The sequence below is a fragment of the Hemitrygon akajei genome, chromosome 3, assembly GCF_048418815.1.
Source record: "Hemitrygon akajei chromosome 3, sHemAka1.3, whole genome shotgun sequence".
Lineage (NCBI taxonomy): Eukaryota > Metazoa > Chordata > Chondrichthyes > Myliobatiformes > Dasyatidae > Hemitrygon > Hemitrygon akajei.
Genome location: NC_133126.1, coordinates 155,934,732 through 155,962,278, shown reverse-complemented (window position 1 = coordinate 155,962,278; position 27,547 = coordinate 155,934,732). Strand labels below are relative to the sequence as shown.

Below are 27,547 nucleotides of genomic sequence, written 5' to 3'. Positions count from 1 at the left end.
CAATGATGGATCAACAGGCACTGAGGATGAAGACCAACAATCCCTGTGGTCAATAACAGAGGTCAGTGGGTCCCTTTGACAAGGATTTAGGTATGAGGGCTGGTGAACCCCACGCCACCAGGTCAGCAAGTCCTAGGCCTAGAGATCAGCAAAGTTCAATGGCAGAAGCTGCAGGTTGAATTCCAGGCATTGGTAGTCGAGAGTTCAATAAAGGCAAGGTGGTTAAAATTTTGTCTACAAAATATTTGGTAAGATATTTGACAAAGTTCCACATAGGGTGGTCTAGGAGGTTAAGGCACATGGAATCTAAGCGATAAAAGGTGGTTTTTACCCACCTACATTACCTACCAATAACTTTTCGCAGTCTTGTTATATTCTCCAACTTAATTTTCCACCTATAGCAAATTATTCAACCAAGTTATTTATCTTTGTTAAATGATGCCCCAAGCCTTTTCACAACATCCTGTCCTACAGGCATCAGATTTGGTCAAATTTTATGTATCTTATTTTCAATGGTTGATCTTTTTTCTGCTTCACAAATTTCTGACTTAAAGTTTTGCTCTGAATTGGTTACATATTTCCTTCATCATATACGTCTCAAATTGCATTGCATTAATTTCAAACCTTTGAAACCATTTCAAAGTCTGAAATTCCACATATACTTGATTAATTCATATTCAAAACAAGCAGAAGCTTAGGCTACTTTGGGGTCTAAGGTCAGTGCTTTCTTTATGAAGCATTTTTCAACTCTCTCTGGTATAGTAATCACTCCACATGCCCAAATAAAAGCATATCAAAAGGTAAACACTATTGCAGCTCCTGACGACAATTACTGACCAGTGCTGGTAACTCTTCTATGTTTGGCAAAGGAATTTCAAAGTGGTCAGGAAATATAACAAGTTTAGCTTCATCTTCATATTCATAATCTTCATTGTTGAAGTCTTTGTTCTGCTCCAGGTCTGAGAGAGAATAAGTAGAAACAAAAATAAAAAACCAATGAACATCTTGCAATATCTGAATATACAGATATGTATATACCTCGATGAAACCAATATGAACAAACGGCATTATAGAAATTGCCATTAAAACAAAGTATTTGCATAAAATGTTACACTAACATAAATCACTTGAAATTTACAGCAAATTATATCAAATTTAATTATGAGTTGTTTACATTACAATTCACAATTTTAAGTTACTGCATTTGTAAAAATCACAGAATTGGAATATTACATTATCTATTCCACCAGATTTTATAATTCAAAATACTGTATACTAGCCCAGATTGTGTTGCTCTTGTCCTTTCATTCAGTATTCACTCATACCTGCCTTGTCCGAGCCAGGAGGCTCACCTCACTGGCCATCTGTACCCCAGAGTCCAACCGCCCACACTGGTTGGTGACTAAGCTTCATTTAGCTCTGAATTCCCCTTTGACCACTAGCAAACATGGCAGTGAAGATCTGCTGGCTTCTCAGTGGTTTTAACAATTTTTAAATATCTCAGTGACGATTAGAAACGGTAGAAATGGAAATAAACAGTTTCTTTTAAAATAAGTATAACAGTAAATCACACAATTTAAAATATGAAATAACGGATTTATTATCTCTTACATCAGTATCCTTTCATATTTGCTCACTTTGTTACCTCACTCGTCCGGACTATAATAATCTACAGCAGTGTGCTGACTACATTACCATTTGTTTCTGTCTGCACTAGCTTTAAAAAAATTAATAATCTGAATTTGTTGAGCTTTAACTAAATCTGATAGCTTAAGCAGAAAGCATGCCAATTTAATGCTGCCTAGACAAGGGCTCCAAAATGTAATTATTTTGGATATAATGAAAACTGACAAACCTTCTGTTTTTCTAGCATTAACAGAAACGTCATTTTCAAATTCGACCAAGGAATTATCAGGGAATGAATAGAGCATTGGCTTAGTAACTTTCAGCCTCAGCTGGGCGGGCTGGGCTGTAGTTGATGGTTCTGTTTCGATCCATTCAGTCTCAAGCAGCGAATTGCCAACAATAGCTTCTTTTCCAATGCCAGCTTTTCTTGCCTGATCAATACTTCCCCAAATCACTTTCCACCGAGTATTATGGTTCCCCCTTGCATCACAAATATGGTACACTTGCTGCTATAAATAACCCTTTAATGCAGGTTAGTAGTAAAAGATGGACACTTGAGTGAGAATAACTTCAATGGCTACAGGGAAATTAGTAGAGGCAGAATGGAAGCCTACATGGACTTGATGGACAAAATAACTTCCTTCTGTGTCTTAATAATTATGTATGATAAATTCCAAAGATTCACTACCTTTTGGATGAAGAAACTTCTTCTCATCACTGTCCTGAATGGATAACTTTGGCATGGTGAACCTTGATTCTAGACAACCCAACCAGAAGAAACATCAACTCTGCCACTGTCCTGTTAAACTCTGCAAGAATTTTAGACATTTCAATGAGATTCACCTCTTCATTCAAGACAGTATGGCAAAGTTATTTCTCATGGTAGGGGAGTATAGGACAAGAGGGCACGACTTAAGGATTGAAGGATGTTCATTTAGAACAGAGATGCAGAGAAATTACTTTAGTCAGAGAGTTGTAAATATGTGGAATTTGTTGCCATGAGCAGCTTTGGAGGCAAAGTCACTGGGTGCATTTAAGACAGAGATAGGTTCCTGATTAGCCAGGGCATCAAAGGGTATGGAGAAAAGGCAGGGGAGTGGAGATAACTAGGGGAATTGATCAGCCCATGATTGATTGGCAGAGCAGACTCAATGGGCCGAATGGTCTACCTCTGCTCCTATATCTTATGGTCTTACTGTCTTACGGAGTACAGAAATTCCTGAATGGTCCTGAGCACGGTCACAGGAAAGCAGTGGCCATTACCAATGATCTCCAACACCCAGGTTATGCTCTCTTCTCGCTCCTGCCATGAGGAAGAAAGTACAGGACACTAACAGCACCTAGTTCAGCAACAATTATTACCCCTCAACCGTCAGGTTCTTGATCCAGAGGGGATAACTTCACTTGCCCCATTACTGAACAGTTCCCACAACCTACTGACTCACATTCAGGACTCTTCATCTCATGTTCTCAGTATTTATTGCTTATTTACTTATATTCATTATTATTACTTTGTTGTGTATTTGCACAGTGTTGTCTTTTGCACAAAGGTTGCTCACCCCTTGGTGCAGTCTGTCATTGATTCTATAATGGCTATTGGATTTATGGAGTATGCCTACAAGAAACTGAATCTCAGGGTTGTATGTAGTGACATCTGTACTTCGATAACAAATTTATTTTGAATTTGAATTTTAACCTTCAAATGAAAACCTATGATTTAAAGATCTCACCTTTGCTTTCATATTACCTGTAGTCACTTGCAGTCTTGCAATCCTTCAACAGAGTTGCATTTCTGACTTGCTGCTCATCCCTTCAATTCTCAGGTACACTGTCAACTGTTATACTCCAAGCTCAGGAATTAGTGTCCTTACATCTCTATCTTTTTTCCCTTCACTATTTGTGCCTCTCCTTCAATCTTATTTCATTGACCAAGTTTTTGGTTATTGCATTGTCACCATTTCATGTAGCTTGATATCAGCACTCCTCTGAAATATACCAGAACATTCTAAAGCAGGCACTGTAACTGTTAAGAACAAGCAGTTCTTCACAATTGCTTCCTTGGCTTTGGATCAGTCAATGAGGCAGATTTGTTCTGAACAGCCTACAGTGGAAAACTATCCACGGTTCATTGGTGAATTTATGGGAAGTTGATGTGGTGTACAGAGTCCCACATCAACTACCGCCTGAACTGTTTTCATGATCGGCCCAATTCATGTGCCAGTGTTAAATACTCTCCATCAGGCATTTCATTCACATGCAGGGCATCCAAGGGGTTAGACACTGCTCAATCACAGCCTGTTATCCTGCATCTCCTCAATCGGGTGAAACGGGTAGCAACTGTGATTCACGGAAAACTATGTACTGAAGGAGCAGAGACATCTGAGTGAGAGGATCTGGGGCTGCAAATGAAAGTTGATGTCTGCCTCTGACTCCCTGCCATTGCGGATTAGCAACAATGGAACAAAATGGTAGAGCACGTCAATATATTGGTATTATTCTATACAGATGAGGTACAGGAACTTAGTTAAATTATTTCATCAGCAATGATGAGGGACAACTGTCGTTCTCATTTTTCTTACTCCATAGCCCCTGTAGGATGCTAATTTAGCAGACCCCCATTCCCATCATCTATATTTCCCCCTTCATTTAGTGTGCCACATCCAATCAGTGTGAGATACTTCAATGAGCACCTTCTGCCTGCTGTTACCACTGCTTCACCTTTGGCCACACTTGCTGCTGAAACCTCTCGTCATCTCAAAGATCTCCTGTTTCTCCAATTTCACGAGTTCCAACCATGCCAGAAAGCAGCTTGGAAATTGGTCCTAGGCCACCAACTATTCTGGTCGTAATTATTCCTGCAGTAAATTAGTAACAGATCTAAATTTATATTAGACGTGGCCCCTTTATTTGTGCCAGCATCAGATTTGTTTACAGCACAATGCTTATTCAACTAAACAGCTGCTGGTTTTTATCAGGACCAGATAACACGCTAATTTTGTCATGTGATGACGTACATACGTTTCAGCAGAAGGTCAACAAACTAAATTAGCCTCCTGACTGCATATGAGAAACATAAATTGTCCCTTCCTCATTTCAGAAGGAAGTCCTTTCCTTCCAGGTTCCTAAGTTTGAATGGCTGACAGTTACTAAGAGTTATGCCACCTTTATACAAAAGATATGTCCATAAAAGGAAACATTATGCAATCTGGTATTAATCAGGAATTAGTGGCTCAAGCGTGCGAAAACTCTGAGAGTATTGGATGACAATGGCCTGAGACAACATTTTTTAAAATATGTATTAAATAACATGACAAGAACTTATTTCTAAGAGAAAAATTCTCATAAATACATGTGCGATAGGAGTACCTATTCCGACCACCAAGCCTACTCCATTATCCACTCATCTGCGAGTTAACATTTGACTTGCACTGCCATTTGCAGAAGGCAATGTCAAATTTCTAACATCCGCCACATTGAAAAGTGCTTCCCTTAGGCCTCAAATCTATAATCAGCAGAAATCATTTTCCCTCTGTCCACTCAACAATTTTCCCTCAATATCTTGAAAGCTTTATATCAAATTATTTTCAACCTACTAGACTCCAAGGAGCAAATCTCTCCACAAAATCTAAACCATGGAAAACAGGTATTGTTCTGGCAATTCTACGGTAGGTAGAATCCTACTAAGGATCCTCTAGGGCTATGTATATAGATTATTAAAGTATTAATAATCTATTACAAGCACAAATTCTGTACTTGCCCATGACATTTTAATAATCTACATTCATGGACACCACCAGCTGCTCTTATTCCCCTCACCCCAAAAATGCCTTTGATTTCCACTGCTTTTAACATTTCACTATTTATATCTCTATCCTTTTAAGGTCAAAAGTGAATGAATTCACTTCCAAGTACACCACCTTCTTGTACTGTACTACTGCTACAAAACAACAATTTTGCCCATTTGTTCAACCTGTTAAAATCATTCGACTTCAGAATTTCTACTGAACATCTTACAAGAGCTGTCTCTGAGCCATAAACAAACTTTGATATGTTTGTCACCACAGACTCAGTCATACAGCACAGAAACAGAGTCTGCACCACTCATTAAACACCTGTTTATGCTAATCCTACATTAACCCCATTTTTTATTCTTCCCATTTTCTCATCAACTTACCCCAGATCCTACCAATCACCTACACATTCGGTGTCATTTACCAAACAACCAACACACCTTTGAGATGGGAATAAGCTGCAGTATCTGGAAAAAAGCCGAAGAAACACATGAAGAGCATGCAAATTCCACACAGACAAGGCCAGAGGTCAGTAATGAAGATGGAGTTCTGTTGTCATGAGGCAACAGCTCTGCTAATTTTGCTATGGCACCATCTGGTCTATCCCTCCCTTCACCTAAGTCAAACTAAAAAGCCAACACATGTCTTAGCATGACACCATTATGCACATTTGATTATCTATTTGTTATTGCTAACCACTGTCCCATAGCTCAACTATTTCTTCCAGGCAACACACACAAAATACTGGAGGAACTCAGCAGGCCAGGCAGCATCTAGGAAGAGTACATTTGACGTTTCAGGCTGAAACCCTTGGGCAGGACTGGAGAAAAAAAAAGCTGAGGAGATTTAAAAGGTGGGGGATGGAGAGAGAGAGAGAGAAACACCAGCCGATAGGTGAAACCTGAAAGGGGCAAGGATGAAATAAAAAGCTGAGAGGTAAATTGGTAAAAGAGACAGAAGGCCAGGGAAGGAAGAAAATAGGGGAGGAGCACCAGAGGGATACAATGGGTGGGCAAGGAGATATGGTGAGAGAGGGAACAGGGGATGGGAAACGATGAAGGGGGGGGGGTGGGGGCATTACTGGAAGTTCGAGAAATCAATGTTCATGCCATCAGGGTGGAAGCTACCCATACGGAATATAAGGTGTTGATGGCCAAGTGTGGCCTCATCACAACAGAGGAGGAGACTATGGATAGACATATTGGAATGGGAATAGGAAATTAAAACAGGTGGCCACTGGGAGATCTTGCTTTTTAAGTTGGACGAAGTGCAGGTGCTCAGTGAAGCAGTCTTCCAATCTATGTTGGGTCTCACTGATGAGGCCACACCAGGAGTACCAGACAGAGTATAAGACCCCAACAGACTCACAGGTGAAGGTCGCTTCACCTGGAAGGACTGACTAGGACCCTGAGTGGTAAGGTGTTGGAGGAACAACACCTTATATTCCGTTTGGGTAACCTCCAACCCGATAGCATGAACATTGATCTCTCAAACTTCCAGTAATGCCCACACCCTCTCTCTCCTTCACCATTTCCCAAGCCCTTTTCCCTCCCTCACCTTATCTCTTTGCCCACCCATCGCCTCGCACTGGTGTTCCTTCCCCCTTTTCTTTCTTCCATGGCCTTCTGTCTCTTTTGCCAACTTACTTCCCAGCTCTTTAATTTATTCTCTCCCCCTACAGGTTTCACCTATCCCCTTGTGTTTCTCTCTCCCCATCCCCCACCTTTTAAATCTACTCCTAGGCTTTTTCCCCTCTCGTCCTGCCAAAGGGTTTTGGCCCAAAATGCCGACCGTACTCTTTTCCTAGATGCTGCCCGGCCTGCTGAGTTCCTCCAGCATTCTGTGTGTGTTGCTCAGATTTCTGGCATCTGCAGATTTTCTCGTTTGTAATTTCTTCCAGGGTTAATTAGCTTCAAACCCATGAACTTCAATGAGCAGACTCAGACGATGAACCTTTCGGTTGGTCATTCCCACTTCAGTTGATGTCGTCACCTCCTTGAAATGTTAAATTAGGTTTTCCCAAGTATGTCCATCCCTTACAAACCCATGCCAGTTTTACCTTAACTGAAAATGAGGCATTCAGTCATAGTTTATTTACCTTAATGGCATAAACCCCATCAGCTCCTCACATACATTTTTGGAGATGATGGTTTGATGTTTAAGAGGAGAGGCTGTTCTTCCAGAAATATGGCTCCACGACAACATCCCATGCACCATCAATCTTCAGGCCATGCTACTCAGGGACTTGTGCTAATACTATTTTGTGGCTGTATGTGCTATCGTAACTTTGTGGTTGTGTGCGACCGTATGGACCATATTTTGCAACTTGGTCCTGGGAGAATGATGTTTCGTTTAGCTATATACATGCGTATGGCTGAATGACAATTAAACTTGAACTTGAGAAGCCAGGAATTGCAAGTTGAATTTGCAGACTACTGTATTTTATGACTAACATGCTCAAAGTGCACGCAATCATCTAAGTTTTCAGGTTTTCTATACAAGAGACAAAGATTTGTAGTAACATGCTTTGATTCATAACACAATTGCAAAAGTCTGGTTGGAACACTTCTTCCCCTTTTCTTCTAATAAAACCCAAATAACTCTTTGTTCCCATCCTGTGAGGTCTGTCTTGGAAGCTGGCATTAGAACATTTTTCAAGAGGGTGAACCCTCGCAAGGCATCGGGTGCTGAAGGTATGCCTGGCAGGGTACTGAAACCTGTGCTAGAGCATACGGGAACATCTTCAACCTCTCCCTGCTGCACTCAGGAGCCTGAAGAGCCATACCGTGCCCAACACATTGATGCAGTCATGAGCAGAGCACGCTAGTGGCCTTACTTCATCACGAGTTTGAGGAGATTTGATATGTCACTAAAACGCTCAGTAAATTTTAATAGATGAACCATAGAGAGCATTCTGACCAGTTCCATCACTGCCTGGCATGGAGGCTCCATAATACAGGATCAAAAGAGGCTAAAGACTCAGACAGCTCCATCTCAGGCACCATTAAAGAGGTGCCTTAAGAAGAGCATCCATCACCATTTGGGACATGTCCTCTTCTCGTTAGTACCACCAGGGAGCTGGCATTGGAACTTGAAAACCAACACTCGTTTTTTAGGAACAGCTTCTTCCCCTCCGTCATTTGATTTCTGAATGGTTCACGAACACTGCCTCGCTATTGTTCTTTTGCATGTTTATAACTCAGAACCGTTATTATACCTTGCATTGTACAGCTGTCGCAAAACAACAAACTTCACCACATGTGTCAGTGATACTAAACCTGATTCTAAGACCAAGTGACTTTTTTCTCCCCCAGAGTCACGCCCAACATTTGACTTCTTCTGCAAAAATGCTTGGCATTGAAAAGAATATTCAACTTGTTGACACTGTCCAGCAGGCTTGGGACTATGAATCTGCTAAATAAGAATCCAACACTTTCTGCAAGGATCAGGAACTGACAGGATGATTTGCTGATCACCCAAAATCTTCTAATGAACAGGTCGTGAATCAAAATAATGTGCATTTAGATCCAAGGATAGACTTGGAAATAATCTAAAAGATAGAAACTTGTACATAGATAAAATAATAATTCAAAATTAAAACACTGCAAAACCTGCTGCATTAAATTGCTCTAAAGAAATGTGCACCAATCACTGGAGTTAACATTTTCACCTTACCAAGAAAAATCCGAGATCTCTTTGGAAGCCCTCCACCAGAAGCTCCTGTCGCTTTCTGTAGTAATTCAAGAGAAAATCTAATTAGGTGCATGTCAACTTCACAATTACAATTTATTCTTCATCTTTATCAGTACTTAATAATTCAAAAGACTGACAATTAAAACTGAATGGTACGAGTATTAATAGTCAATAAAATTCTAATATACAGGTACTTTTCAGCATTTCGGCAACACAAAATTCCAAGGAATACTGTAGACAAATGTCTGACACAATTCTGGAGTTAATTGACAAGGCAGTAATCCCCTACAAGAATTCCTATCCAACTAAAATAGGAATCCGTTATTACTAAGGTCACCTAATTCGTTTCTGTAACACAGCCTGATTTATTGAACCCACGTTTCCCTACCCCACCCCTTTGTGCTTTCATTTTTTTCAAGATTTGACCCTCATCCTATTCTCAACAGTTTAGTCATCCTAAACTCTGTTGCAAACATCTTAAGCCAGACGGACCATTCACAAATATTCATACTCTCTCTGAAGCAGTTTTAAGGGGTTGAAACTGGCTGATGAAGATAATGTGGGAATTGCAGATTCTTCCACAGATAATTGTGAGGTGATAATTCTTACCACCCCTATATTTTCAGATCACTCTCACAAGCCTAGAGAGTGGCCTCATCCATCCCTATCACTGCATTCTCCTCCAACCTATAACATTCAGACATTATCAGATCTTACCTCTTTCCCATCCTCAAAATACAACTGTCCCACCACTGCTGGCTATGTCCTTAGCTGCTAAAACCATTGGCTATAGTATTCCATGCCCAAACCTCTTTGTAAGTTATTGCTCACCTTCTTCTTACCGATATTGTGCACAAGACCAGCAAAGCATCATCAGAACTCCAATCCAGCTAAAAAGTTCTACTCATTGTTTATGTACCTACTTTTAAACCCCAAGGTTTACTTTTTCTCTTTCAAACAGTTGGATCAACTTGCCAGCCATTTTAAAGATATTTCTGAACCCTAAACTTTACCTGAAATCTTTGAATTTTCTGCACTCCCTTTCATCTCTACTAAAATACATCTCCCACTCCTCCAGATTTATGCTTTATCTATCCAATCTATCAGTCTATCTTAAATAATCACATGCATGTCGAGCACCCATATAATTTGATCTATTCAACTACCTTCTGCTTTATTTTAGTCAGACCTTCTGTCAACTCTCTCCATTATAAATTTTCCAACTTGATAAGCCTTCCCAAAAATTTGCTTCAAAATGCTGTATCAATTAAGCCGGCCAGCTAACAAAACTGTCAATAATCTTTAACCATTTCTGTATATTTCTAATATTCAGAAACATTTGAAAATTATAAATTAAACCAGTACGATCTAAAAACTGAAACAACTTTCAAAAAATTCAGAAATATCAACACTGAATTAGTTTCTTGCAGCCATTTTCCCCAAATAGAGAAGTTATACCCCCACCAGGTCTGACTTGGCAGTGGTCATTCGAGCAGACTCCTCAATGCCTGCATTAAGGAAGGACAGTTTTATGGCCTCTCCTGAACTTCACAAGGAGTACAATCTTTGAGCATACTCAACAAAACTACTGTGAACAACTATCAGCAACTCCAGGACTTGTTCTTTCACATGGGACTCACAGAGGTACAGAACGTCATACAAAATATTTGAAGCGACCAGAAATCTGAGATGTCAATTCAGTTATTTTGTTGCAAATTGTGAGATGTTATCCTGCAAATTACCAGCCACTTCACCTGAGAATACCTTTGATATTAACATCCCATTCACGATAGCGTGACAGCTTGACTATTTTGGTCATTAAATGGAAGGTATAACCCACAAAATTGAGCTTCCTTTGCAAAGCCAAATCCCTTGCTGATGTCACACTGATGTTTCTAGCAGTACCTTTGTAGTCCAATTGATAATTCACATCCATAAATGATGAGTTACCAACTCAGTGATTCTTTAAACTGCACTCTCCAAAACTATAGCTGCAAACAGAATTGCACATTTTAACTCAGGGTACTGAATGTAATAACGATGCGAGAAAGAGAATCTTGCTTTTTGATCTGACAGAAATCCAAACAGAAAATATTGCCTCCTTCAGTTCTCCATATATGTGTATTTATTGTCATAACAGATCCTAATATGGGCTCTCTTCGTTTCTCAATTTACAAAGGGGTCATTTTCAATATCATCAGTTACTATTTCTTCCCTCATCAGAAATGTCCTGAACTAGATTATAGATGCCATTAGCATTACCTTCAGATCAGTGCCAAACAATCCTTACTCATAGCCTATGTACATAACATTACCATATCGCACGACAAGAGTACATTGAATGCTCTCTCTCTCAGTTAGAGCCCCAATACTTAAATAATTAACATAGAATTTAAGTTTCTCAAGAACAAGCTTCACTTCACATTGAACCAACCAGTAATTTGAAATAGTCCTGAAGATACCTTCATGTGACGACGTCTTGCCTTGGAAAGGAAGATTGATACTGGAACTAATGCTGGAACGTGTGGTCAGGGGGTATGTGGGCAAAAGAAGGATCAGTCTTAAATCAGTGATTCTGCTGCAAAATAACTACACTGACCTCTATCTGAATTCATCCTCGGGGTGGAAAAACTGAAGGTCAGCACAAACTCAGTGATATTACATATTGGGAAAGAGAAACAAGCTAACTGACCATTTATAATCACAAACAAGAGAAAATCTGCAGATGCTGGAAATACACACAAAATGCTGGAGGAACTCAGCAGGCCAGGCAGCATCTATGGAAAAGAGTGAACAGTCAGTGTTTCAAAACGTCCTGATGAAGGGTTTCAGCACAAAACATTGACTGGTCCATAGATGTTGCCTAGCCTGCTGAGTTCCTCCAGCATGTTGTGACCATTTATGATGGTCATTGAGAATACCGTGAAACCTTATAACGTCCTAAACAATTCACGCAACTTCCAAGAAGTCTGTATTGTAGAAATCTGTATTGTGCATAGCCAGAGGCTTTTTCCTAGGGCTGAAATGGCTAACACGAGGGGGAAAAGCTTTAAGGTGCTTGTAAGTGGGTACAAAGGGGATATCAGAGGTGAGTTTTTCCACACAGAGCGGTGGGTGCGTGGAATGTACTACCAGCAAAGGGGGAGGAGGCAGATACAAAAGGGTCTTTTAAGAGACTCTTAGATAGATACATGGAGTTTTGAAAAACAGAGGGCTAAACAGTAGGGAATTTCTAAGCAGCTTTTAGAGAAGGTTACATGGTCAGCACAACGTTTGTGGGCCGAAGGGCCTGTAAAGTGCTGTAGATTGTCTATGTTTCTATTCTAAAACCAACACTGATTCAGCTTTCAATTTTCCAAGGTGATGACTGGTGTCTTTTAACATTATAACAGATCAGCAGGACCAATGTGCTATTCAACAGAAACAATTTCCTTACACTAAACCTATAACATAGGAACAGACCATTCCTCCCAACTAGTCAGAGTTGCAATTTATACCGCACAGAAGTCATGGGAAAAGTTCTTCAGAAAGTCCCTCAGCTTCAAGGATAAATTAATTCCACTGCAGCTTTATGGGCTCTGAGTTGGCAAATAGGGACCGCATGGGAACTGAAAACTCTTCTGCAGACGGTCAGGAAGATTCCAAAGGTGTGGACAGGTGGATAGATCGTGAGGTATCATGCTGTTCATTCACGTGCCCAAGAGGTCCTCAGTAATTATCTCAAATACTCCTGTCTAAGCAGTTACGGGCTAGAAACAGGAGAATTGATTAATTTCTTCAAGGAGGCTTTGAGTATCTCCTTGAATATTTTCCTCTGCCCACTTAGTAATACCCTCCTGGAATAGAGTTTCTCAGGAACGTGGTGTTGAGCAGGCGAATCGATGGCCTGCCAATCACATCTAACTGAGTGAAACCAGGGCCTCAGTACTGGAATATTGATTTTGGAGAAGCCACTGACACTAGTTCACTCACCCGTCTAGTGAATCAGGATGATTTTTCAGAGACAGTACTGAGGGCATCATTTCATTGCCATGAGGTGCCTGCAGCGGCTATTCCTGCTCTAATGAACAATGTAGGGGAGAGTTAAGACCTCTGCTGCCTGGTAAACCATAAACTGTGTGTCAGACCTGAGCCCCTAATCTTCAACTACCTGTTTCCTCAATCGACCAAAGGCTATGCTGATACATTGAATTTGTTATTGATATCTGCTTTTCCAAGAAACATGTGAATTGCTCTCATCATAACACTGAATTCACAAAAGACAGCTTAGAGTATAAGGGGCCTCACCTCTGGCATTTCTATGCTTGGATGAATAACTATGAAAGATATATCCTCAGTCACTCAATTCAGTGAGTAAAAAATCTACTAAAACTCATAACTGCAAATTAAATATTAAACGTTCAAAGTAAATTTATTGTCAAAGTACCTATATGTCACCATATACAACCCTGAGGTTCATGTTTTTGTGGGCATACTCCATAAATCCAATAACCATAATAGAATCATGACCGGATCAACAGGACGGACAACCAGCGTGCAAAAGAAAACTGTGCAAATACATAAAAAAGAGGTAATAATAAATAAGCAATAAGTACCAAGAATACGAGATGAAGAGCTCTTGAAAGTGAGTCCATAGGTTGTGGGAACAGTTCAGTGATGAGGTAAGTGAAGTTATCACCTCTGGTTCAAGAGTCTGATGGCTGAGGGGGTAACAACTGTTCCTGCACCTGAGGTAGCAGTGGGAAGAGAGCATCACCAGGGTGGTAGGGATCCCTGAAGGTGGATGCCACTTTCCTGCGACAACACTCTGACTAGATGTACTCAATGGTGGGGAGACATGTTATAGACTGGGTCATATCCAGTACTTTTTGCAGAATTTTCCATTCAAGGGCATTGGCGTTTCAAACAGCACAGCCAAGATGGCAACAGTGAACCACGGCAACGCTCTGCGGGCTACGTACAATACTTGTAAATATTCAGATCCTGTGAGTGCCTGACACAAACACTTTGTGAAGATCATTAAGTTATATTTAAATAAAGCAGTGAGTCTGGTGTTAAAACATCGACAGGTGTCAACCATCAAGATTCATCAGTTTGTTGTCTGATGAAAACAAAAAAAAAATTTGAAATTTCCTCTCCTCGTCTGAAGCCGAGATGGTTCATTGCAAGAGAAAAAGACATGGAATACTGGAATTTGGGGTGGAAAGGGCTCAGGTTCGTGCTTGAACGTGAATGGAAGAGTTTGCAAAGTAATCGTCCATCTTCCCCTGCACAGAAAAGACGGTGGCTATCGGTGACCTTCAGAATCCTCAAAGTGAAGGGGGTGAGTAAGGAACACACCTAACAGTGGCATTAAGTTGTAATCATTTAGAAACGTACCGCAGGTCTGTTGAAAGTGGAGGCCAGTGGATGAGAGATGAGGAAAAAAAAGATGCACATGCTTAGTTTGAATAGGAGGAAACGCATTTGAGATCTCTGTCAACTGTAACAAAGGGGAAATCATGGAGGGATTATGGCAGGTTGCATTGTCACAACAGGTGCAACGGAGACAGAAGAATAGAATGGAAGAAATAGGGTGAGAAAATGCAGAGTACAGTATCTGTGGGAGACGGTGAGATGGTAATGCAAGCTGGTCAATCCTCCACACCCCGCCCCAGAGAGGGAACCCACATCATGTATGTGCACTGTGATTCCCATGTAGCAGTGTTTCAATATTTTCTTGGAGTTTAAAATGAAAGAAAAAGAAAGGTTTATGATATTTCTAATTTATTAAACAGCAGTCATGAATGTGTGTGAGCTTTAGAGTTTGTTTAGCATTCAATATACAATTATGGTAGCTTGGGTTATGGAAATTCACATTGACAGAACTAACAAATCACTACCAAAAATTTGAGACACAGTTAACATTATGAAATTCGTGTAAGGGAAAAGAAATAACCAAATAAGTACAAAATGTGAAGAAATGATAAACTGGCACTTTTTTCTCAAGGGGTTGGTTGTACTGTGGAAAATCATATCTTTTGTTTTTCTAGAAATGCTACACCTCCCTAATGCAGGGGTGTTATTATTTAACATGTTTATTAATGTGTGAGCACCTGTAAAAATTACAAAACATCAGGGGCCAGAAGCTGGTGCACTCTGATTTCCTGCTTTTGGAATGTCCTTTGGGTTGTCAATTGTGGGCATCTTGTAAATTATGTAGAACTTTCTAATAATTGATAATATTCTTTGTAAGTAATTGGACCTCCATGCAGTAGATCTGAGTGGTGAGTAAATCAGTGACAGAAACAGACAACCTGTGACCAAACTATTCATGATGTATTGATAAAATCATTACACTGCCTGTTTTTCAAAAATCTCTGTGTCTGGTTTTGATAGTGAAATGACAACACTGAATTAAGAATTAACTGTTGCTTCTTTGGTTGTTTTTCGTTCAAATACTGTGGATGTCGGAGATTTGAATTAAAAGCAAAAGATACTAGAAATGTTCAGCAGGTCAGGCAGAATCTGCCAACGATCTCTCATCAGAATTATGAAAAGTTAGAAATGACACTTGTTCAAGTTGCAGAGAAAGAGGGGAGGGGAGGGGTGGAGGGAACAAAAGGCAAGGTGTGTGATAGGCTGGAATGAAATAAAAGATGGTGAAATTGGCAGAAACAGCTTAATGAGATGGCAAAGCCTGCTTGTTTCATCGTTACTGTAGCAAAATTTGCACCATCATTTAAATTGTTCCTCTGATGAAAAGTTAAAGAAAAAATGGATATGAATTCATAAATTAAGGTGGTGTAGAAATTAAGGATAATAAAAACAACTAGAAATAACAGGTGCTTCAATCAAATAAGCCAATGGAACAACCAAATTATCTGAAAATGCTTATGTAGAAAATAAATTACTTAAATATTTGTGTTTGATTCAAAATTTTAATTTGATCAATGAAACAATTAGTGGTAACGCAGCAGTCACACCAACAACCCCCTCCATTCACCCACCTAACCCAACCAACACCATCGACTTCCCCATGGGGCAATTCTTAGGGAGATTTTCACGGTTAGTCTTACATTAACCACACAGAATGATATCTGCCACGAAAAGACCCACTTCCATCAGCATCCAGTACAAGCCCTCTTGTCATCACTACCTTCAGGGAGGTGGTACAGGAGCTCGAGGACACAATGTTTTAGGAACAGCTTCTTTGCCTCCACCAACAGATTTCTGAACAGTCCATTAACACTAACCAACTATTATGCTCTCTTTACGGGTTGTTTATTTTTATATACTTTATTATAATTTGCATTAATTTTATGCACTGCAGCCACAAAACAACAAACGTCACGATATATGTCAGTGATAATAATAAATCCGATTCTGATGAGTTCCTAAATTTATCTGTCCACGGTCACTTTACTTCAAAGTTCCAAACTTTCAAAGCTCAAGTGTCATTCACCATACACGTCTACAGCTGAACAAAACAGTATTCCTCCAGGGCCAGGTTGCAAAGCACATCACTAACAGTCACACACAGTACATATAGTCACGATTTAGTTCTGGTCAAGATGGCGCCAGTCAACAATGATTCCTCAGGCGACATCTTCCAGATGGTCAATCATTTCAGTTTTTCTATGTCTTCTACTTATGTTTAATTTTGTTTTTGAAACTGTTGGAGCCTAGGACTCTCAGTCTGCAGTCTGATGAAGTGAGTTTGTGCTCTAGTATCCCCGAGAAAACTCCAGATGAGAAATGTGAGCACGAGCTGCGACAAGGAGAAGCTCAGAGACAAGACAAAGGACCATGATTGACTTCATTTTTGGCCAATTAAATTGTCAAGGAAGATTGAAACGTTGAGGTAAATGCAGAGGGGTTGCTAGTTTGCGGCGCTCGGCGAGGGGCCGCTGGGACCCAGCGCTCTCCGAGTTTTTAATTGAAATTCTGAGAATCGTTGCTTGGACTGAAGTTCATATTAGTCTCTTCCAGTTCTATGTGCTTTCATGTTCTCGCCCATTCTTTCTTGTTGCCGGTTGGCATTCTGGACGGTTTGGGTGATCTGTTAGTCTTTGTGCAAGGGAGGAGTTGCTAGTTTTTGTTCCTTTTTCCTATCATGTGGGGGGGGGGGGATTAATGTCCCTCTTTCACCTACTTCTACGGTTTTCTACATTTTATGATAATCTGGAGAAGACGAATCTCAGAGTTGTATTCTGCATACATACTCTGATAACAAAATGAACCTTTGAACCTTTCGATTACTCATACAGTCACCAATGTTAGCACAAGTCCCTCAGTGGCATGTCCTGAAGATTGATAGTGCATGGGATGGTGTCCTGGAGTCATGTTTCTGCAGTTCCTCATCTCATGTCGGGTGAGCAACAAATGAAGACAATCCAGATCGTCTTCCAGGGAGCAAATACTGGAGAGCAGCACCAATGGGAGAGGCGGCTTTCAGGGGCTAGTGCCCAACCCAGCACCTGCCGTACCTCTCTCCTCTCCAACGCTGCCCAGAGTACCTCCCCTCCAGGGTGGCTGTAACTGGTGCCACGACAAAAGGGCCCAGTCCACACAACAACTGAGACCACGCAGATCCCTCGCCATCAGTCTCATCAAAGTTCAAAGTAAACCAGTGAAATGGATTTGCAGTATTTTGTATTACAGATGTCCAAGAAACTTGTCTACGGCACACTCTACATGCTGGATGCTGCGCCCCAGCACGCTGAAGAGGCCAGTAAGTATATTTTTGTGTGTTCGTGGTCTTCTGCTGCTGTAGCCCACCCACTTAAAGATTCGACATGTTGAGTGTTCAGAGATGCTCTTCTGCACAACACTGTTGTAACATGTGGTTATTTGAATTAGTGCCACCTTCCTGTGACCATTCTCCTCTGACCTCTGTCACTAACAGGGCATTTTCACCCACAGAACTGACACTCATTGGATGTTTTTTTTAATATTTTTGCACCATTCTCTGTAAACGCTAGAAACAGTTGTGTGTGAAAATCCCAGGAGATCAGCAGTTTCTGAGATATTCAAACCACACCCCACCCCACCTGGCATCAACAATGATTCCACGGTCAAAATCACTTAGATCACGTTTCTTCCCCATTCTGATGTTTGGTCTGAACAACAACTGAATCTCTTGACCATGTCTGCATGCTTTTATGCATTGAGTTGCTGCCACCTGATTGACTGATTGGCAGCTGCACAGATGTATTTAATAAAGTGGCCAATGAGTGTATATTCATGTCAGCTGGATATTGAACAGTTCCCTTGTTCTTTTCATGCTGCTCCATGGTGTCACCATCTATAAGAACACATTGCTACATCATTCCAACAGTGGCCATCCTCATCATACTCTAACCATGCTGAATTTAGCATTCAACATAACAAATCACCAAAGTCAATGTCCAACTAACGGTATTTTTCTTCATATTTATCAAAAGCTATTTTAAAATGAATGCACTGATGATCTGCAGGAGTTCCATCATCTACAAACATTGCAAATCCTTCAAAATAGTTCAAATCAACTTCTGACTAGAGCTTCCGCTCCCAAGCATCCAGCCAGTATTAACCACCCTCCTGTTTCCATTACACGGATTTAATTAGCAACTTTCAACTGGGTATCCACAGATACTGAAAACGTTTCCACTGAAGAGCAGCTATTCTGATTTTAAAAATATTATAATAAGCACTTTTAGAAAAAATGTGACTTTCTCACTAACTGAATCAAATTGTATTTAAAGGAAATTAAAATGATCTTTCTTCGAGACCAACTATTATTTGAAGAACAAATACCAGGATATTGTAATAAAACAATTTCCAAAGAAAAGTTAACAGCTTGCTGCAACTTGCTGCATTCTTCTAGTCTAGTTTAATAAAGTTTCACAAATTTCACTGACCATGGTAGTAATTTGCAAATATTAAATTCCTGTTTTTCTGTAATGTCAACTTCTCAGAAGTATTGCTTTTATACATGAATTATAGTTTTTTATAATATTATATATCTATAATTATCATAATATAATTTTGAAATACTATTACGAGTAATGGCTTTTAAACTTCTTATATCATAAGAACTGTCTGCTCTGGATCTTTTCATCTCAAATTGCCGACAAGACATCAATCACCTCGACTTCAACACTCCTCTCCCCTCCTCCAACCTGACCCCTTCCAAACGCACTGCCCTCCACTCTCTCTGCACTAATCCCAACCTCACCACCAAACCCGCAGACAAAGGGGGCGTTGTTGGAATGTGATGCACTGACCTCTACCTTGCCTGACGCCAGGCAACAACTCCTAGACACCTCCTCATATCTACCCCTCAAAGAGGTCCCCACTCCAGACCATCAGAAAACTGTTTCCGACACCATCACTGACCTTACCCACTCAGAGAACTCCCATCCACTGCCACCCAACTCATAGTTCCCTTACCGCCCACTTCTACCTCCTACCCAGGACCTACAAACCGGACTGTCCAGGTAGGCCTATTGCCTCTGCCAGCTCCTGCCCCATTGAACTCATATCTCAATATATTGATTCTATTCTATCTCTCTTGGTTCAGTCCTTTTCCACCTACATCTGTGACATTTTGTGCACTTTCAATGTCCTCAGTAACTTTCAGTTTCCTTACCCTGACCGCCTCATCTTTAATAGGTTCAATTGGTACATTTAATACCATGGAAATGTATACAATATACGTCCCGAAATTCACCATAGACGGTCTGTCCCTATACACTTCTATCCCCAATCAGGAAGGCTTTAAAGCTCTCTGCTTCTTTCTTGACAGAAGAACCAACCAATCCTCCTCCTCCTCCACCACCACCCTCCGCACGGCAGAATTGATCCTCACCCTGAACAATTTTTCCTTTGGCTCCTCCTACTTTCTTCAAACTCAAGGGGTAGCCATGGGCACTCCCAGCTATGCCTGCCTCTTCACTGGCTACGTACAGCAGTCTATATTCAAAGCCGTCCCTGATTATACTCTTCAGCTCTAACTCTGCTACACTGACGACTACATTGGCACTACTTCATGCACCCATGCTGAGCTATCAACTTTGCCTCTAACTTCCACCCAGCCCTTAAGTTCATTGGTCCATCTCTAACACCTCCCTCCCCTTTCTCAGTCCATTGGTCTCCACCTCTGGAGACGAACTGTCAACCGAGATCTTTCATAAACCTACTGATTCCTGTGGTCATCTTAACTATACTTCTTCCCACCCTACACCTGTAAAAAATGCTATTCTCTTTTCTCGATTTCTCTGCCACCACTGCATCTATTCCAGACTCGGCTTTCAGAGATGTCCTCCTTCTTCAAAGAACAGGGCACCTTCCTTCTACTACTGACGTTGCTCTCAAATGCATCTCCTCCATTTCCCATACATCCACACTCACCCCATCTTCCTGCTGCCTTAGCAATGATGGGATTCCTCTTGTCCTCACCTACTACGCCATCAGCCTCCACATCAAACACATTAACATCCACGACTTCCACCATCTCCAAAGAGATCCGACCACTAAACATATCTTTACTCCCCCCTTCCATTTTCTGCAGGGATCGCTCCCTCTGCGATTTCCTTGTCCATTTGTCCCTCCCAGCACTTAACCCTGCAGTGGCCTAAGTGCTACACTTGCCTATGCCTCCACCCTCACCTCTATTCAGCCCTCCATGGTGAGGTAACACTTCACCTGCAAATCTGCTTGGGTCATCTATTGGGTCTGCTGCTCCCAAAGCGGCCTCCTCTACATTGGTGAGACCAATCAGAAACCGGGGTTCTGCTTCATCGAGCACTCCACAGCATCCGCTACAAGCGGGACTTCCTGCTAGCCAAATATTTTAATTCTCATTCACATACTGACATGTTGGTCCATAGCCTCTTCTTGTCCCCAGATGAAGCCACCCTCGTGGTACAGGAACATCATCTCATTCTGTCTGAGTAACCTCCAACCTGATAGCACGAATATCGATTTCTCCTTCACCCCCCTCTATTCTTCACTCTGACCTTTTACTGCTTCTCACCTCCCTATTACTTCCCCCGGGTCCCCTCCTCCTTCCCGTTCTCCTATGGCTCACTCCCATCAGTTTCCTTCTTCTCTAGCCCTTGACTTTTCCTACCCACCTGGTTTCACCTATCAACGTCCAGCTAGTCTCTTTCCCCCACCTTTTTACTTTGGCATCTTTCCCTTTCCTTCACAGTCCTGAAGTAAGGTTGCAGCCCAAAACATCGATCATCTATTCATTTCCATAGATGCTGCCTAACCTGCTGAGTCCCTCCAGCATCTTGTGTGTGTTGCTTCTTACATCATTACTGGTACCATTCTTACCTCTTTTATGGTTCTCTTTAAATGCATGTAGACACATTGTCCTGTTTTGCGATAATGCCTTTCCACGTGTTCCCTTCCAAACCCAAGGAAAGTACTCATGCACACATAAAGGCCACCTTCAGATTCCTGTAATTTAAACAGAATAGAAACTTGGGGAAATACAGGAGACAGTTTATATTTGAAAAACAATTTCATATAATTGCAATATCGCATACAGTTTCTAACCTCAAATTGTAATTCAACCGTAAGTTAACATAATCATAAAAGACACAATAAATAGGTTTCCTCCTCTGATTAAAATCATATCATGAATCAAAATGCTGTAGATACTTGGAATCTGAAATAAAACTCAGACAAGTCAGGCGCAAGATTTGGAAGTAAGCTTCTACAGGTTGGTATGGCATGCCATTAAGAAAATGACAAATATTTCATACTATTTATAAAACAGTCAGTACAATTCAATATTAACAGAACTGAGATGTTATATCTTTGAGTTTTAACATTTTTTCTTTTCATCTCCTCTGCTTTCAATCACCGCTTTATTTAAATCTCTTCCAGACAAAAATGTCTGCATTAACAAGCCGCCTTCAACTTTTCTCAGCCAGCATCATAACAGATTCATAACATTATACAGCTTAGGAACAGGCCCTTCAACCAATTTGTCCATGCTAATCAAGATTCCTATCTAAGCTTAGCCAAATGCTTCCTATCAAAGTATGTGTCTGAATGTTTATTTAAAACCTTACATTTATACCCACCTCTATCATCTCCTCCAGCAGCTTGCTCCAATCACATTGTGGAAAATTATAATTTATAATAAATGAGGCAATATATCTGTAGACATTTAATTACCCTTCAGTCAAACATAAACCAATGCCTAACTTACAAATCCACCACAGACAAGTACATACCCTGGGATAGATAGATAGATATATATATACACACACACACATATACACACACACACCATTTAACATCAATTGCTTATTTTGGTTTGAATATGAAAGCTATTTTTCTTTTAAAAATCTATTCAGTGTGTTCTTTTTACACAGAGTTCACCTCAAACTCATTGTTACTAAAATAGTTTATTAACTATACTTAGTTGACTCCTGTGTTATATCTTACACAACAATATAATTAACTTTTCTAATTGTAAGTTACCATGTGCACTTTGACAAAATAGCGCGTTTACACAGCTTGCCGTAGAGGCTCCTTCTCGCCAATGATGGTACTGTGAAGCCATAGTTTATCTATTTCCAGGACCCCACTGTATACAGCAGGTTTATATCTTGCTTCTAACTTGCTCCATATCAGGTATTGCCTTAAGTTTTCCTATAGGCAGAGTATTAGATTACAAAGACAGAATGCAGAGTTTTAAAATAGAACCGAGCCAGACCTGTATGACTCAGTCAAAATAGCTCTTTTTCTCTAACCTGCAGAATGCAGTGTTTTTATCTCCCATGTTCAATGGAATGGTGGGTCAATTAACAGAAAGTAAAACCACAAAACAATTATAACAAATATGAAAATGTAAAATATTATGTTAGAAATTATCGAATCTGTACAAAGACATGATTTATATAAACTCAAGTAGCAATATAAAAATGCACAAAAGAGAAAAGAGTATACACACCCAACCACTAATCATCAGTTTTAAAACACAATTTCCATCACATTTGACATCTGAAAGGCAGCAATCCACTCAAGCATTACAAGATCATCTGACATATTACCTTGAGAAATATAAAATAAATTATAATACTTAGAAACTGAAAATTAATACACTATCCTTTTCAGCCAAATATGTTGATCAAAGATAGAAGAAGGAATCAGATTTGAGCCTGAATTTTTGTTTTACTAAATTTCTACTGGAATTTTGACCCAATATGCCAGTAATCTAAAAAAAACACAAAAGTCTGGAAATCTGAAATTTAAAAAGTGATATTAAAAGTATTTGGAAATATTGCTTAGCATGTTTAGAGTGCTTCACCATCAAGAGTACCTGTGAATGTCACTGGATATTACACCGTACAGCTAGATCACACTTGCCCATTTCAGTTATTCCAGAAGCAGCTGAAGATGCTGGGTTTAGAACACTGCCTGGAGGAATTCCTGCAATATCATCACCACAGTGCTGAGAAGGAGTTCCAACAATCACATCCATTTTCCTTAATGCTAGATATGTTTCCTGTCAGTGGTAAACATTGCCTCTTGATTCCCATTCCAGTCAAGTAGCCCTGGCAAAACCCAACTGGAACACCAGTAGCAGTTAACTAGTAACTGCCACTCAGTGGTATTGTCAATAATAGTTTTCATCAGTTTATCATTGCAATGGTGCACAGCTCCTCTTTGATCTTGGGTTTTGGTCTGCAAGTTCTGGCTTTAACATATGTCATTTTGCCCTGATGGTACTACCGCGTAACAGAATGGAGATTGTTCTGAATGGGATGACAGGGCTTTTATCTGCACATCAGCTATCAATTCTGTTGTAGACCAATAGACTTGCTAGAAGTGATATGTTTGTGTTAGCTCTCCTGCCAGCTGCTACTGACAATGCTTGATCCAACTTGGTCAGCAATGACACTTTGAAGTAACTCTTGGTGGTAGAAGTGATGGATATTGAAGTCCTCTGCAGAGTCCAATCCATGACCTGGTTTCTCCCAGTAATTATTCCAAGCAGAATGAGAATTAGGTTTATTATCACCGACATATGTCACGAAATTTGTTGTCTTACTAGTACAGTGCAAGACATAAAATTACTATAAAAGTTATCAAAGATTAAATAGTTCAAGAAAAAAATAACAGGGTAGTGTTCATGACTGTTTCAGAAATCTGATGACAGAGGGGAAAAAGTTGTTCCTAAAACATTGAGAATGGGTCTTTAGGCCTCTGTAGCTCCTCCCTGATGATAGTAATAAGGGGCATGTTCAGGATCCTTAATGAAGAATGTTGCCATTTTAAAGACGTCCTTGATGACGGGCAGGGCTGTGTCTGTGATACAGCTGGCCTAGTCTTCAACCTTCTGCAGCCACTTACGTACAATTCTGTACATTGAAGCCTCCAAACGAAGCAGTGATACAACCAGTCGGAATGCTCCTCACCGTACATCTGCAAAAATTTGCTAGTCTTTGGTGACATATTAAACCTCCTCAAACTTCTCATGAACGATAACTGCTGACATGCCTTCTTCACAATTGCAACAATATGTTGGGGCCAGGACAGCTCTTCAGAGATGTTAACACCCAGGAACCCCTCAACAAGGACTGATGTGTGTTCTCCTGAAGGCCACAATCAGTTCCTTAGTCTTGATGACATTGAGTGAGAAGTTATTGTTGCAACACCGCTCAACCAGCTGATCTAGAATCACTCCTCCAGGCCTCCTTGTTGCCATTTGAGATTCTGCCAACAACAGTAGTGTGGCAAATTTATATACGACATTTGAGCTGTGCCGAACCACACAGTCCTGAAGGGAGAGTGAGTAGAGTAGTGGGCTAAGAACAGGTCAGTGAGGTGCAGCTGTGTAGATTGTCAGTGATGGGGAGATGTTATTACTGATCCACACTCACTGTGGTCTCTTGACAAGGACACGGGGGGAATACAAAGTCCCAAGTTTTGATGTTTGCTGACTCTTACTGAGAAGGTGATGGTATTGGACATTGAACTGTAATTGATAACAGCCTGACATATGTTTTGCTGTTGTCTAGGCACTCTAAAATCAAAGTGGAGAGCCAATGAGATTGCATCCATTGTAGAGTCACAGTAAAGAGTACAAGGAATTATCATCTGGGGGCAGGGGAGGGAAGGAAGAGATAATGGAAGGAACAGAAGGTTTATGAACCCACTTGTCTAGATGTATTTAAGATGTCAAGGACTTGGATTGCCAAGATCAATGGGTCCCAATTGTATACGGTCATGTTATCTCTAAAAGATTTCTCCTGCTAAGGGACAGAAGATATCCAGCGACTGGTACAACTCTCCCAATTTAGGTAATTCACCGGGAGAATTTAGTCACCAATTGTTCCCAGTGTTAGCTAGTTCTTTATTTCAATGTCATACTCTCCACAAACGGAAATATTGTCTTCGTGAAAGCAAATAATGAAAAAAAATTATGTCGATTGAAAAACATATTTATTTTTCCTGTTGGAAATAATGAGGAAATTATTCAGTTAGTATTACAAGTCAAACGGTTCCGGATAGGATTTTACACAGGGATGCGAACCTTTCTTATACTTAATCGCCACTTGAGGGAGCACACACGTTCCAGTTCACTGTTAATATCGTGATCACATTACACCACAAATAAAATACGAGATAACAACTAAAAATACCGCATTCAATGTTACTAACACATTGAAGCAAGCAAGTAATTGATTAAATTAATTCATTTCGATGATCGTCCTAAACTGGCTGTTATGCTCAAATCTGTCCATGGCTAACGAAAAAAACGACACCCGAGCCTTAACTATCTGGATATAAATAACCTGTCCCGGCCACTGTTGATGAACGCCAAACAGCTGAGTCACTTTTGCCACATTTTAACATTTACATCCTACAAAAATTAATTTAAAAACTGACCGTTTCCATGCCTCCCTTTTGAAATTGTACGAGTTAAAAGCTCGATGCTGTTTTCTGCTACAACTTTTTTAAAGTAATCGTTTAAAGCTTTCGTTACCATCCATTTGCTTTTCCCTCTAATTTACTCCCCTTTGCTATCCAACACCCTCCTCATTCCTGTTTAAATCCTCGCCGCCCATTCACACCAAACAAACCCAAGTCCCTATGCATCATCACTCAGTAGTTCTGTGGCCCCACTCCGTTACCCGCTGCTGGCCCCGCCGCTCACTCACTAAACATTTCTTCTTCTCCCACGGTGGATTCGCCCAAAGGTGCAACAAGTTCGCCAACCCACGAACATCAGTAGGGGCTGCAATTCACGTGTCAATAAAGAACATTTCAGTTCCTCAGTCTAGGAAGCTGCCCGCTGAAGTCGTGCGGTGCTTACTTACTGGGGAGTCAAAGGAGAAGGCGCATTCGTTCTTGTAAACCCTGTCCCCTGATCGAGGGACTCTGATAGTTGGCATGTACGGGACCAGCAGTTCTCCGATGTCTGCAGCCATGTTGACATTCCTAACCCAGAATGCTGTTCAGGGCAGACATTGATTATGAAGAGAACTGGACGAGCAGAGACAGCAGGACGATAACTATTTTTAAACCAGTACCGCCCTCCCTCCTGCCATAGGAGCTCCTGACGTTCCTGCACTCGGAGGGGGGTGGAGTTGGGGACGGGGGCTTACTTCCAGTTAATAAACTGAGAGAACTTTAACGGAGGATTCTTACGGTAACGAAGCTGAAACGCTTACTCTTTTTCCTCTTTCTACAGATGCTGCCTGACTTGCTGAGTGTTTCCAGCACTTTGGTTTATTTTTATGATTTTGTACAGTGGCTAAACAGCACAAGTCCAAGTACCAAGTCTCTGACAAACTTTATACTAGAAAAACAATCGAGCTATGTACACGTTCATTACTGAAGACGGTAAAAGAGACTTCAACCTAAAATATTTACTCCTTACACTTTCCTCAGGTGCTGAATCATCTGCAGATTATTCCCAACATTGTGATTTTATCAGAATAGAGTTATTTATTAATCACATGTACATCAAAACATAGTGAAATGCATCCCTTGCATTAACATCTAACACAATGGGAGGACGTGCTGGGGGCAGCCCGCAAGTGTCTCCACACATTCCAGCACCAGCAGAGCATGCCCACAATGTTCAGCAGAACACACAACCAGCAGCAAGAGCAAAACAAACCCACCCAACACACAAAAGGGCCTCTGATCCTAGGACAGGCTACCTTCAAGATTCTGGGCTCAAGACCATGGCCCTGCGATTACAGGCATTGGATCGTAAAACTCTGCACTTGCTGACCCAGAGGCTTTAACGTGCAGAACCACCAGCAAGCCTGGGACTTGCTGATCACGGGCCTCCAGCCTCTAGGATCACCAGCCCTCGATTTCGGGACCTGCAGATGTTGGACCTTCAACCTACATCCTCACGGTTCACTGGCCTCTGACCTTAGAGCACTCCAACCTGAAATCTGCATTTACTGCCCCTGACTCTCACTCACCTCATC

The 27,547-nt window shown here is 40.8% G+C and overlaps 1 protein-coding gene across 1 annotated transcript in view; it reads right to left on the bottom strand.

Moving 5' to 3' along the window:
* The window catches only part of usp13 (ubiquitin specific peptidase 13), a 91,979-nt gene extending 65,386 nt beyond the window's left edge, over positions 1-26,593 (bottom strand). The window contains exons 1-4 of the mRNA XM_073041133.1: positions 26,420-26,593; positions 21,414-21,539; positions 9,093-9,147; positions 838-959 (exon numbers count right to left, since the gene is read on the bottom strand). Of these exons, the coding sequence (XP_072897234.1) occupies positions 838-959; positions 9,093-9,147; positions 21,414-21,539; positions 26,420-26,530 (414 nt within the window). The 5' untranslated portion in view covers positions 26,531-26,593. The remainder of the gene's footprint in view (positions 1-837; positions 960-9,092; positions 9,148-21,413; positions 21,540-26,419) is intronic.
* Between the last annotated feature and the right edge of the window lie 954 nt (positions 26,594-27,547).